Raw genomic sequence first — 15276 nt, 5'->3', positions numbered from 1 at the left:
AGGGGGGGGCAGCGGCTCCTGCTGCTGCACGCACCCCCACAGGGCGTGGGGGCTTGTACCCTCTGGATCTGTGTAGAGCGTGTCCAGGTTGCCACTGTGGGCTTGGGCCAGGTCTTTGCGGGGCCCTTCCCAGCAAGGGTTGGGCCAGGCTGCACTTGGGACGGGTGGCTGTGGTGGCGCTGGGAGGGAGCCTATGGGAGGAGCTGCAGTCACTCCAAAATTTGCTGTAGCCCCCACCCCCGAGCGCAGCCCGGCCCAGCCCCCACCAGGATGAGCCCAGCACAAACCTGGCTCCAGCCTGCAGTGGCAGTTTGTCCTTGCCCTGTGCACAGAGCCAGGGGTCAAACTCCTTCCATGCTCACATGGGGTGTGCTCAGCGGCAGGAGATGCCTCCCCCTGGATAAGCTGTGGCTCCGTCCTGTGCCCCACCCCATCTAAGCAGAGCCTGCGCCAGTCTTACTCCCTCCCACGATCTGCCCCCCGCTGCCATGCCCCTTCCCTCCTCCCACAACAGACTTACCCACTGGACGCAATTCTCCAAGCTGCCAGGCTGTGCTCCTTGCTGCCTACATCCTGCGTGTGGCTACATGCATGTTCAAGGCATTTGTCAGCCAAACTATCGGCCACATTAGGCAAAAAATGCTGATTTCTAATATAGTCAGTCAATCTTCTTTAGATCACTGCCAATTCAATATCGGACTGATGTATCAGCATACCTCTAAATGCAACACTTTTCTTTGTGAAATACATGGTATTAGAACAAAATTATGAGAATTATGATGAAATACTTACCTGTAGAATCACAAAGTCTAGTGGCAGAAGAACAGTGCTCACCTGTTTTGTAGTGGATGCTTAATATACTGTTCAGGACTGGCAACCTCCTGAGTAGGTGCTGTCTCAGTTTTTTCTTCTTCTGAAGTTTGAGGGTTGGGAGTGGTTTCCTACATTAATAAAAAATAAATAAATAAAAAATTCAGAATTATTATTTCTGTCTTCCAATTTCATTTTGCAGGCATTACCCCTTCACTTCCACCACCCAAAGAATAAGAGGCTTAGGTGCCCTCTCACCCTTTTCTGATTAGCAGTCCAGGATCATAGCACCCAAACACATGACTTGAAATACCTGCAACCGTGTACTCATCAACATATTCTTGATCTTAGGAGATCATAATATTCGTGTAATTTTGCTCACTGGGTTTTTTTTTTTCCTAAACCCACTTTTATTCTACTGTAGTTTATTTCACAAGCTAGAATGGACTAATACCTACTATTAGTATGTTTTACATGCTAGAGTTCAAGGAATGTGCTTTTTACACCGTAGATTTAAAATAATTAATACACAGCCCAGATTTAAGTAATTAGTGATTCTTAAGCTCTCAGCCATGCCAAAACTACAAGGAAAAGCAGGTAAGAGGATGACATGATTTTAAGTCCAGTATTGAGTGGATTATTATTGGAAAATAGATGCCCTCAGCTTTAAAATGTAACATTAGTTTTTGGCCTTAAGCATGTGAGAGAACTTTAGAACTACCACTGGCTCAAGACTAAACTTTACAATACTGTATTTCACAAAGTGTCAGTTAAAATGCTTGTATTCCAAACATAAAATTAAGCAAAGCAGTGTGCGCTAAATGGTAGTGTATTCCTAACTAAAAGTACTGCTCAGATTTTAAAATGTACTGTCACAACAGCTTAGAACACAATATTTCCAACTGCTACTGAAACAGGCTCCTTGATTCAAAACATCATTCTGCATTGGTATTAGGAGAATATGAATAAAAACAAAAAACCACACAGTGCCTTTTAAATGGGTTATGAAAAGTAGCCCGCATCGGAGGAAAATTCAGGTTGTGTTGCTCCTAAAGCTTGCAGCTGAATTCCAGAACTATGGTGTGGCATTTGAAATTGTAATGTCATTCTGTCAGACCTTCAGGAAGCACAAAGCTTTATTGTCAGACCAACTGTTTCCCACAGTTACTGCCATTCCCCTTCATTTACAATCCTTGCTAGAACACTACAGAGACAAGGAATGAAGGACACAGTTCGTTTCCTACATTTAACACAAACAAAGTTATATACAGCTGATTCTGCACAACAGACAGCACTTTAGTAGCATTCTACATACACTGCAAATCCTACCTACAATATGCCAACATTTTCTAGACAGTCCTAAACTCAACAGTACAAAATTAGGATTAAAAGCTAAGAATTTAGATTTTGTGGTTTTAATGGAACAAGAGCAGTGTTGAAGTGATCAAGTTCAGCTACGGAAAGTCACCTAATTAAAAGAAATGCTCTGCTCACAAATCTTCAAGAGTTCCTCATAGTTCAGCAGCATCTGAACAATACAGTAGATTTGAAACAGCAACATGAACAATCACGTGCAAGTCTTACCAGTGCCAAGCAAGTTTCGTCAACAGGCATCTGAATACAACCAATGCAATCATCCCCGTGTTTCTATTACACCATTAAACTCTACAGACCCTGATACTAACATACCATTTTGTCTTATTTTGTAAACTTTATATGTAATTAGTCCTAAGAATCAAAAACAATGTTACTTCAATAGTACAAGTAGCACTTCAGTTTTGAACATAAATATTCTAATCCTACCCTATGCAAAATGTTTTTTGATAGGGCAGTGATTCTTAACTAGAGCGCTACAACACCCTGGGGTGCTGTCAGATCCTTTTAAGAGTGATGCAGGGTGTGAACATCTATACTACTGGCAAGAAAACCAGATAAAAAGAAGTCCAAAAACACTGTGAAGAAACAGTGTAAAAAAACATTCTGACCTGTTGTGGCATTTGAGCTCTTTGTAAAAAAATTGCTCAATTTGTTTTTTGACTACTGAAAAATAAGTGAAAGCTAAGGGCTGACATTTTTAGAAGGGTCTAAAAAAGCTGAGAACTACTACAACAGGGTATTATGCAAGAGTGACATGACTGAAATTAGATTCCAGTATTGAAGGTGCCAATATTTAAGACTTCACTGTTGATTCATACACAGATATTTGACATTCCTGCCTTTACTATTTACTAGTATTTTACTAGTATTGTATTTACTCAAATACAAGATGAACCTAAATATAAGATAAACCCCAATAATTAGATTCTATATATAGAAAATGTATAAAATTTGTTAAAATGTTCCAGGTATAGAATCTATTTATTGATGTGTCTTGAATTTGTCCTCCGTCCACTGCTACAGCACGGAAAATAAATCTGGGGGAGGGATCCCCTTATCCCGTCCCTCACTTCTCTCTGTAGACCCTTTCCCCCCTTCCCTACTGTCAGACCCTGCTCTCCATAAGCACAATGAAGTGAGCGACACATTTGAAAATGCTATTCATGAAATAAACATGCCTATGTAGTCACAGATTTTTTTAGCACAGGTACTCTATGAGCACACTTTTAAGCAGCACTCCTGTACCTACTTATACATGGTACAAATAATATATAATACAGACTAAAGCCAAAAGGCTCAATTACGGACACAAAAATCGTGGTGCAAGTGCACAGCAGCCCCTTTAATTTCGCAGTTTCCCTGCACGCCCCCCCCACTGTTGATTGGTGGGGGGCCCCCACTGCTCACTTTTGAATGGCAGGGAGGCAAAAACCATGTTTTTAAATATGACGTGGTTTTTGCCTCAAGCTGCTGATTAGCCAAGGGGCCCCAGCAGCCTTGCTGCTTGTTGCTGACCAGCTGGGAGGCAAAAGCCAAACCACATTTCCCTACTTATGATTTACCTTTTAGTTATTTGGGCTGGGCCCCAGAGGCAACAACATTTTAAGCCATGGTGATCCTACAGCTCAGCACTGCTCAATGTGTGCATGTATAATCCAGATTTCCTCTACCCCCACAGGATCCATGTGCTAATTAGCCCCTCAGTCATGACTGAAACTGTGTTCTTGTCATGAGTCCTGGGATCCTCCAAAAACATATACACAGATGAGGCACAGGGCAACGTTGTCTGGCTACACCTCATGGAGAGTGAAGTCACATTAATCATATTGGACAAGCTGAGAGAGAATGGTGACACAAGGGCTCTGGGTGAACTGTTTGGGGCCCCCGTTTGGTGACATTTAAGACTGATGAAGGAACAGGAATCACTGGAAATGGGAAGGAAAAGCACAGCTCAAATGTGGGTGTGAAGAGGAAAGTCTAAATGTCTTCAATGTGGTAGCTCACCATGATTTTTAAAACAGCTGGAACTGAGAGGGACTAAGCAGACCACCATTTCTTATATAGACATTCAATGTAACCTTGTCAAAATTCAAGGGTGAGAAGTCAGTTCACTTATTACACTTGCTTTTAGAACCCCTTTCCCTCATTAGCCCTTCCCATTTAACTCTTTCCTTAGTGTGTAGTGTAATAGTTGCATTTATTTTAAGAATATTTTCCCCTCCTTGGAGCTATGTAAAAGATGCATAGAAAGAGAAAACATTATATAGTGGAAACTTTGAAGTGACCAGTAAGTTGCTAAATGTACCAAGTGAACGTCACATTTTCACATTTTAGGGGAATAATAATCATGTCAGATAATATACCTGTAACAACAACAGTAAGTAAAGAATATTCAGGCACTGACACTTTAAAGGGGTTGCTTGTAATTATTTCTCTTATAATTAAATACAAAGAGAAACAGGCTTATTTGTCCCCAGCAAAACCTTGTCTACTATTTAGAAGTGGAAAACAGGTTCCACGTTTGGAAAAAAAACATTTCCTCCTCCAATATTTATTATTACATAGAAATAGAACTTTGACCCAAATGATGACCTCCATAACTGAGAGAATTTATTGCATGTCACACCAATAGGAAATTCTGAAAAGCCTTTTCCCAGTAAGCTACCCACAGCCAGCTATTTTTCTCTATGTATCAGTGCAATGTTGGCCGGAAAGGTGAATGGCAACACAAAAAATGTTAGCAGGGAAGCAGAAATTTTGCAGCCCTTGAAAGAAAATTAGTTAAAAACTTTTATCTGCCTACACTATTTCTGGTAACCATTTCTATGGACCAAGATTGAATGGAAAATGCTCTACCCAACAACCTATCATATCAGGTTTTGCCATCTGACAGTAACTTTTTGGTAACTAAAGTTACATTAATATTTTCAAAATAAAAAAAAAAAAGTTTTAGGTTTGGATCCTTTATGGCTACCTGAAGCCACAACTCCCTCACAATTGCTGCCTGATGACCAACTTCAAAGGCCCAGCAACAGCCAACTGCAGATCCATGTGACACTTGCCTACACAACTGCCTCAAAACCTAAACAAATCAGTTAATGAGATTTGGTAAGCAGCAAGACACATCAGTGTTGCTGCACACACCGTAAATTTTGAAAAAGTGCATTCCACCAAACCTGAAGGAAAGATGTCTGCTTCCAAGCACTTCTGAGAATGGCTTCACATACCTAGAAATTTAACCAAATTACAGCAGTTTAAGCCCAATGCAACTACTATTAAATGGACCAAAACAGGAAAAGAGTTATTCCAGGGTAAGAATCTAAGGCTTTGTTCATTAATCCTACTTGTTTGAGTTTAATTTTTCACATTCCTTATGCTCCTCAGACCATCAGCCCAAATGTTTAAACCACACAGCATCTCCCATTATTAATAAAATGTGAACTATACTAAATCAGTTCTTCTGGAATTCAAAATCCATTTCTGGTGGGCAACATGCTCAAAATATTAGTATTTTATAGTTAATTATAACTGTTTTAATACAAATTTTTAAGTACTTTGATTTATATGCATTAGATTGAACTGTTAAATCAAACTGTACATGATCAAGAGCTAAAGTCCTAAAAACTGTATTTGAGCAAGTATCACCACTGAAGATTGTTTTCAAATTATTTTACTGTTATTCATGAATAAATATATTTCTTAATCTAAAATTAAGTTTGGGATGGAGGTAAGCATCTTTTAAATGTTATGTTCACTAACTTACCTTTTTCTGTACATGTAAAGGTAAAGGAGAGTAGCAAATCTCAGCCTTGTTACCTGCTAAAGTGGGAGGCTCTGTAGGGCCAAACTAGATTCCTCGTGCATACTGGTTGATACAGAATTTACACACATCTTTCTGTACTAATGTTCAGAGTTGGTATTTTTGCAGAAAAAATTACATATTCACTGCTTTTTGAAAGTGTGTGTGTGTACACGTACATACAGAAACCGGCTACTGGACCTCGGAACTTACATCTGCATTTATTATTTTCACCTCAATACCTTTATGACAACAAATAGAAAAATGAAACAAAAGCTCAACATTCTGGTAGGTGGAGAACAAACAACAGAGACAATACAAGCTGCTTACTCAGGTTAGCCTACTGTCCTGTTCAGAAGTGATTTTGATTAGACTGTTTTAAATTCTGCAGAGAGGACATTTAGAGCTCTGTAGTACGAATTTAGGAAAGTCCTTTAATATTTAATGGCAGGCACTGTAAAGTCTATCCTCATAGGACATACTTATCACTCTTATTATGCATGTTTGGATATAAATTATTGGTCTTAGGAACTTTTTACATTTGGTGAATTTTCTCTTTTGGTGTATTCTAGCTGATTAAATCTACATAGGGTTTTTTGCTGGGTGCCACCTTCTTCACCAGGGACTATGCTTGATCTGAGCTGACAAGTGGCCAAGAAGTAATATGGCTTACAAACCAACTAAACGAGGTGGATCATGTATTCCTCAGGCCAGAGAACTACAGTTGTGTAGTTTCCAATGTAATGAGAAGTATACTGGAGTGTGAATGTCAGGAGATTTTTATAATGCAATATAAAACAAGGGGACAAGCAACAAAATACATATAGAATAGTTTCTCTCTAAGAGGCAAAACAATCATTGTAGCAAGTTTATGGCAAAATTACTAGATATCCTCCCACGCACAATTCTAAGTGCTAGCTTAAAAATCTATTTTGGACAATATAAAGAATTCACTTAAATCTGCTTGCACTGCAAAAATTACTATGCTGAGGTTACAGAATCAACCATGCATTCAAGTCCTGGTAACAGTTATGATCTAACCAAGTATAGATGTGAAGTGACTAGAAAGGATACAACATATCTAAATTTTCACTTTAATAATTTGGCACCTATTCCCCCTCAAAACAATGAAGCTTGCCAAAGGAGAGGCATTGCTACTTCTTTAAAACACTGCATGTATACTACTAGTATTAGAACTCATTAAGACTGAAATGAGTGAAATTTTAAAATATAGAATTCTTTAGAATAAAGAATAATAGACTCCTATAAAGTGGCTGTTATTATAATTGCTAGTTCTGATCAAGTTATGCAATGGCATTCAGGAACTTTCTATACCTATTCATTTAAATATCAAAGCTTAAATTAAGGATAACACTTGCCAACATCCTTTAAACAGTCCAAGTTCTTTGGATAAGCTAGAAATTCTTCAGTGATATATGCTAACATTGAAATTGAAATTATGTATATAGAATATCTATTCCAGGGGTGTCCAACCTTTTTGAATGTGGGGCCAGATCATGAACTTTTTATCACCCAGTGGGCCAGCACGAGCGGGCGCTCGCGCAGCCTGTCCAGTCCAGCTGCAGCCTGGGGGCACGGGTCAACAGGTGCTGCCTGACCCTGCCGTGTCCTCCCTGCCACCTGGGCGGCCTCGAGGATGCTCCCACACCCGTGCACCTGGGCTCAGCAGCCAGGGGGACATGTGGGGACTCTACAGGGGAGTGGGGAATGTGCAGGGACACTGCCCTGCTCCCTCTCCCCCAGCTCACCCCAAGCAGCAGGGGTCCCTCCCTCCCCAGGGCCCGCAACTCACCACCCCCCGTGCGATGTCTGTGGGAGCAGGGGCATGCGGGAGCAGCGCCAGGTTCCCACCCCGACAGCCACAGCAGCAGCAGCATCTCCCAAAGGCCTGGCCGCAGCCTCCCTCCGCCCTGGCATCTGTGCCCCCTGCACTGTGACCTGCTCCAGCCCAGATGGCCAGCAGAGAATGGTGCAGGGCAGGCCCAGCACGTAAATGAGGGAGGGGCGGGGCTAGGAATGGAAACCCTGCAATGTGGGACAAGGGAGGAGCTGGCATGCAAATGGGGAAGGGAGGGGTGGGGCGAGGAAGGGACAGTGAAATGAGGGGAGAGGGGAGGAGCCTCACTGTGTCAGCAACGTCAAGCTGATGCAGTGCATGTAGGAACCTTGTCCCTTTCTCAGCTCTTCAGTAGCCATTAGAAAGCTGCTGAGGGGCTGGGGAGGGACAAGGGGTTCCCGTTGCAGCACCGTGGGCCACAGAAAATGGTTTGGTGGGCCACATGTTGGACAAGCCTGATCTATTCTAACCATATATGCATTACTTGTCTTCAGAGACAGATCTTTGGAAAGCAACTAGCTACTTCAGTGTGAACAAAGGACATTAACTTTAGTACAGCTGAGGTTCCACCAAACATGTTAAAGGGAAAGCAGCACAAACATAGAAAGAAAAGTTGTTTCTTTGTTCCTGCAACAAAGACCAAAGATCCAAACAAAGATTAACATTTCTCTCTCAGTTTTAAATAACTACCTTTGGTTTCCAAGCCAGGAATATTTGAACCAGCTTTCATTTAAAAAAACAAAACAAACCAAGATGAGAGCAAGCAGTTTTTCCAACACTCGAGTTGAAATATTCTTATTGCCAAAAGACATGGAATAAAAATTACAATGCATTTAAAAACATTTAAAAAAGTTAATACCTGAGTGTGTAACTAGTTACAAAGTGGCTACACCTGCACTGTGAAACTTCCAGCTAGCATGAGATCAGTACAGTGCAGGTTTGCACATGTCATTAATATTAAGGTATGGAACCTACATATGGGGATAAGATAACATCATGGAAACAGGTTCCATTCACTACTAACAAACAGATCCCCAACACAATACTTGCTGGTAGTCCCATGGTTGGAAGACTGGAATTACAGAGGGCTTCATGTCCATGCCCACATTTCTCTTATATGTTTTCAAATGGATCTAAAAATCAAAATATTTCTTTAAAATTAACACTAGTAATTAAATTTAACATTACTAATCCTCAAAACTGCCATCTTTGTCTTCTCTGTCTCACACTGACTGATGACTAAGATTCTAAAAACAATTACAACTTTAAAACAACGAAGTTCTTGAAATTGGAAATTAGGGGTGCACCAATAGAGATTTTTGGGGTTGGTACAGATAGCCAATTTTTAAGGAGGCATACCAGCTGATACCAAACCGATTTCTGATACCAGCCTGGCAGCTTGCAGAGCTGTGTGCAGCTGGCAATTCTGGTGGGGTGGAAGGGGAAGGAAGGGGCAAAGATCAAGGCCCCCCACGGTGAGGGAGGAGTGGGGCTGTGGCAAGTGTCGTCCAGCTGCCCTCCTTGCTGCCAACATGGTACAATGTAGCTGAGCACACGCACAGACGTTTACTAACCAAATTATCGGCAAAATCAGGCCGATTTCCAATGCGATCCATTTCCTTCATATCGGTGCCAATTTGGTGTTGGACCAATGTATCAGTGTACTTCTACCGGAAATGTCAAGTTGCTGGATTCATTAAATCACAGAAAATTAGGATTGGAAGGGACCCTAGGAGGTCATTTAGTCAACCCCCCTGCTCAAAGCAGGACCACCCCCAACTGTATAATCCCAGCCACGGCTTCTAGCCTGGTCTTAAAAACCCTCCAAGGATGGAGATTCTGGATTCAAAGGGATGTAAATCGTATATTAAGATCAAGTAAGAATTTGAGTCAACATTATGAACTGGAAAGTTTTAAGATTCCAAGGGACACAAACTGGTATATTAAGAGCATAGGATAGTCTTTACCAACCAATTCAATCAACTTTCCTCCTGTGCAAAAGTTCTCATATATGTAAAAGGGAGCTAAAAATACCTGCAAATTACTACAAGGCTGGAATATTTAAAGCCAGGCAAGAATTCTGAGAGTTTTATTCTTTGAAAATGAACATGCACTGAAGGTCTTTTATCAGAAATATTATGGTATTCAATTTAAACTCCCAAGATTTGAGCACAAGAGGGAATGTTTACAAATTAATAGAGATGCACCAATATATCAGTTCCATACTGGATTGGCAACATATTTCCTTTCAATTTTCCTTATATGACACTATCAGTAATCAGCATTTTTATGCTGATGTGGCTGATAATGTTGCCCATAACTGTCCTGTGCATGCATGCAGTCACAGTGCAGTAAGTAGGGGGCCAGGAGTGCAGCCCAGCAGTGAGGAGAGCAGTAGGGCTGTGTGAGGCTTCGGATTGTGCTCTGGATCTGGAGAAGCTTCAGATGCTTTGGCGTCCAAAGCAGCATGTCCAGATGGAACTGCTGGCTTTGTTAGGCTTTCCGAAATGGTTCAGAGCTTCCAAACAGCTTTGGAAAAGCTTCAGAGCTGCCTTGGAGATCCGGCCATAGGGTATAAGGGGGAAAATCAATGAAATATCTATAACTTGGTTCTTTTTTGTCTTATTTGGATGACCCTTGTGGGGTGGTAGCCTCTGTTGAGAGCATGAAGCATGCCAAATTTCAAGAATATTGGTGCATGAGTTTTGGGGGAACTGCACCCCAAATTCTTGAAAGCAAAATGCATACTTTGTAGGTGTTAATGAGTTAACAAGCAACAACTAACACCTACAAAACCACAAACTAAGGAGAGGAAATAATCAATACAGGCAATCAACTGCCCCAAGACAGACACAGTTCCACAAACAGCCATGTTACAAGTTTTGCCTGTCGGCAGCTAAGGGTGCAGGGCCCCAGAACCCAGAAGCCCTGCATCTATCTCCTTAACAGCTGACAGGCTTCATGGCCACAGCAGGGGCTACCATCCCTGCAGCTTTCACCCTGCTGCGCCTTAACACACAGACTGCTTTGGCCGGATCGGACTGCTGGCATCCGAAGCAGCCGGATCCAAAGCCGGATTGAATAGCTGCCTACTCGCACAAGCCTAGAGAGCAGCTGAGTCTGGCTGGTAAGTCTGTTGTGGGGGGAGGGGTGGGAAGGGGGTAAGGGGGAAAGATCGAGGTTCCAGCAGTGAGGGAGGGCGTGGGGCTGGGGCAGGTGCTGCCCAGCCGGGGCAGGACATGGGACAGAGCTGCAAGAAGATTATCTGGGGGGCAGGTCCCACCACTACGTGTACACCCAGGGGAGCCATGGGGGGCATGTGCCCCCAGATCTGCACAAGGGCTGGCTGGGGCTGGTACTGGGCTGGGCTCTGCCTGGCAGGGGGGCTGGGCTGGGGCTGCACTCGGGGCAAAGAGCAGCAGTGCTGGGAGGGGGGATACAGAGGGGAGGACTTGCAGCCATACCAAAATTCACCATAGCAAAACACACCCAGTGCTGCAGCCACTCACCCTGAGCTCAGATTGGCCCAGCCCCACCCAGCCAGGGGGAGCTTGGTGCAGCCCTAGCTCCAGCATGGAGCAGCAGCCCACCCTCGCCTGGTGCACAGATCCGGGGCATGTGAACACCCCCCCACCCCCCATGGTGCGCACAGTGACAGCAGCTGGCCCCCATCCCTGCACCACCCAGATTAACCGCCAGGACTGCCCCTACCCCAGCCCCACTCCCTCCCTCACCGCGGAGGCATTGATCTGCACATCCCCCCCTTCCCTCACAACAGACTTACCAGCCCAATGCTGCTCTCTGCTCTGCCAGGTTCCATATTGGCAATCGGATCAGTATTGGCTGATATGGCTCGTTAAAAATTGGCTATCATATCAATCCAAAAATTCTCTATCGGCGCATCCCTACAAATTAGATTTCTCTACCATCAGAAGTGACATTACTCCTGCATATATTTGTGAGAAATCGGGTACCATCATTCAAAGATTGAATTATATGACTACGAAAGACCATTAAAAATACTGCATATTTTTAAAAAATCTACATCATCTGCCTTACTGTACCTTTGGTACATTCCATTTTATACATACTATCAACTTTAAGATGGCAACAGTTTGTGAACACCTTGGAATTATGTATTCTATAGATCAGGGGTGGCCAACCTGCAGCTCCAGAGCCACATGTGGCTCTTCAGAATTTAATATGCATCTCCTTGAATCTTTTCACGAGCACATGGTGACCAAATTCCAAATGGAAGCTGTAACCAAATGGAAGCTGGTCACCATGTGCTTGTGCAAAGATTCAAGGAGACGCATATTAACTTCTGAAGAGCCACATGTGGCTCCTGAGCCGCAGGCTGGCAATCCCTGCTACAGATGCTGGTCCCAAGTATTAATCCTCACTGATTAGTGTTCAAAGCTTGTACTAAACTAGTTTCAGATTTATTTTTTACAACCATCTTTTGGAAGAATTTGGAGGGGAGGATGATTTCTTCAAGTCCTAAACTGAAACTCAAAATTACCTTAGGCTGCCCCAAGACTTTCCTGTTATATAAAAATGAAGCATGATATAGGCAACTTTCTGAAAAGGTTTAGGCCATGGACAGGCATTATGTTTCTACTGAGAGCATCGCAGCTCTCCCAGTTTAAACCACAAGCATATAAGCATTCACACAGTTGCTCCTGGAACAAAAATGGCTGTTATAGGAGAAAAAGAACCCATTTCCAACCAGGAAGAAGTTGCTCTAGACATCTTCTTCAGGAAGAATGGATACCTGAAGCCTCCCAGGACCCAGAGGAGTTGACAGGCATATCAATACACCTTCCAAGATTACGGTCACCCCAGTCTGGGGAAGTGGCAGGGAATAGCTGCTGCTCACTTCCCCCTGGTCCTGGGAGGAGTCAAGCAGCAGGGAAATTCCTACCAATAGAAATAAACACACATTTGTGGCTTTAGTCAGAAGATAATGGGAGGTGTTTTTTTTTCAAACGCAAACTTAAGATAGACTACTAAAACAAACTCCTAGCATTAGATTTCTGATCACAGTTGCATCAGAAATGACTCAGGTCACAGCAAAAGAGGTGAAGGCAAATTTCAGCCTTGCAGTGGCAGCTAAGATACGGATATAAAGATATCTAGATATATAAATAGATATAGATCTCTCTATCTATATATAATTTTTCACTATATTTTTCCAGGAACAAAAAAGAAAGAGGCTGTAGATGTACCTAGAATTTTAGCAACTATTTTGCCAGAATACCTAAACACCTTGAATGTTATACCTCAACTCAACTGCTGACCTTTTGAATTAACTTATTACAAGAAGTGTCATTTCAGTCATGAAAGTATCACGGGCCTTGATGCTATATACACTTGGTATCTAATTTTACACGTGCCTATTCAAAACTAGAAAGAACGAAACAGACATCAGCAGTTTCAGCCAAGAGTTCAGTTCAGAAAGTGCAATTAGTTCACTATACCAAAACAACTGGCACATACATCAAACAAAAAGTTAAAGAATAATGAGCAGAATGAAACCTATTTACAATTTGGGAGATGGAAGGTCTGAGCTGATTTATATAAAATGTTCATGGTATTCACCTAAAATATTTATTGCATTAGGACAGCAGCCTTTTTTGCTCTTACAATTATTTTCTGAAAGCTATTGTTGAACTCTAAGAAATAACCAAAACGTGTGAACTTTTCTAATGGTATGTAATAGTCCTTTTCTTATCAGACAAAGGTTCATTCTAAGCTGCAAAACACTACTACATTTTAAAAATGCAAGATAACAATATTTGGAAATACTGTGCAATTCAGCCATGGTACACGTGTGGAATCAGGCCCTTTCAACCATCTTTCTACAGACACATGATTAGGTGGCTTAATGGACAACAAAAACCCACATTAAAAATGTTTGAGAGTCTGTGAAATATGATTTTGCATTGTACCTCATAGGTTTTCAAGACTGGTGAACTGCCTTTAAAAGTATTTTCAAGAAAAAGAAACCAACATTGCTTTAGCATCTAGTTCACCTTTCTTCTGGAGGCCTTATCTCCCTGCAGGGCTGTGCACCCTTCTTTTGTCCCCCCCACCATCCATATCCTCCTTACAGAAGTCCTCTTTCCTCAACTCCAGAGAATTGAGGTGACACATGGCAGCTTCATAAAATGCTTCTGTTACAACAGAGAAGAAAACATCAGAACTGCAGGAAAAGGAAGGATTCTGTGTACCCAGATTCAAATTCTAAAAGTTTCAATGGCAGACATTCCCCCTCCACCTGCTCAAAAGACCCTTCCCACTTTAATCTGAACCACAGTGAAATACATTTCAATTGTGTCTATTATGGCAACACTGTCTGGTCTGGACACTTTATAAACACACATACAGCTGAGATGTCAGGTGGGCCTAGGAAGTTGGGGGAAAAAACCATGTGTGTCAGGAATGAAAGAAGGGCGATTAGAGACGTAGATCCTTTAACTTGGATAGAAAAGGTAACAGAGCGATGGACAGTTATTTAGTTCTTCAAATTAAATATGCTTGGTCTCAGTTCAGTCTCTAGTGGCTGCCCAAACAGCATTATAAGTAGTTATGTTGATGGCCACTGCAAAGAATTGAACGAATATTACTTTAGAGGGATGGTGACTCCCAAATTAAACACTGAAGACAGTGACTAGGTTTTGCCAGTAAGTGAATGACCTTGTTTTTGAGAGCTGGTAGGCAGACACTGTTTGTAGGCACTAAATTTTAACTGTCATCTTTTATCTTCCATTTTAACAATTTTTTTGTTCTTAGAGGAATCTGTTGTCTGGAAGAAGGGACACAAGCGCACAGCTGGACCTCCCCCCCAATTATTTCTCAGGAATACAAAACAAGATCTTTTCAGCAAAGTCTTAAAATGCTTTTCATCCGCAAAGTCGCTGCCTTTTACTTTTCGTTAAATAAGACAACAAACTGATGACAACCGTTTTAAAATATTGATTTTATTTGACTTGTAAAAAGCAGCCCATGCCCAGCGGCGGGCATGCATACCCAGCCAGCAAAACACTGACTCAATGCACCTCTCCCAGGCTCCTCCACCCAACCCAATCCCCCAGCTGCAGCAGTGCGTATAACTAAGATGCCACCGCATGGCGCGCAGACGGCACCAGTGGCTCCTGGCAGGGAGGATATTTAAACTGGGATCTCGAGACAGAAGAGAGGAGCTCAAAGGATAAAATGGGGGTAGGGGGTTAAACTTTTCCAGACCATGAGGCAGCACTGCCCAACTTAGCTCCTGCAGGACAAGGTCAGCGCCACCCGTGCGCTCCAGCTAAGAGGCCGGATCCCGCCTGGCGCTCTCCAGCCCGCACCTCCGCCATGTGAGACGCGGCGCCAGCTCAGACGGGGCCCACGCCGCCCCCCCGGCCCAGCGCGCCAATACAGCGCAGAC

At 42.6% G+C, this 15276-nt stretch overlaps 1 protein-coding gene across 1 annotated transcript in view; it reads right to left on the bottom strand.

Moving 5' to 3' along the window:
* EIF4E (eukaryotic translation initiation factor 4E) overlaps positions 1-15276 on the bottom strand; it is a 34483-nt gene that overhangs the window by 18879 nt on the left and 328 nt on the right. Inside the window, exon 2 of the mRNA XM_019553188.1 lies at positions 835-941. Within this exon, the coding sequence (XP_019408733.1) occupies positions 835-941 (107 nt within the window). The remainder of the gene's footprint in view (positions 1-834; positions 942-15276) is intronic.

Source organism: Crocodylus porosus, unplaced genomic scaffold (genome assembly GCF_001723895.1).
Source record: "Crocodylus porosus isolate Cpor-Errol unplaced genomic scaffold, CroPor_comp1, whole genome shotgun sequence".
Classification (NCBI taxonomy): Eukaryota; Metazoa; Chordata; order Crocodylia; family Crocodylidae; genus Crocodylus; species Crocodylus porosus.
This window is presented reverse-complemented; position numbering and strand designations above follow the sequence as displayed.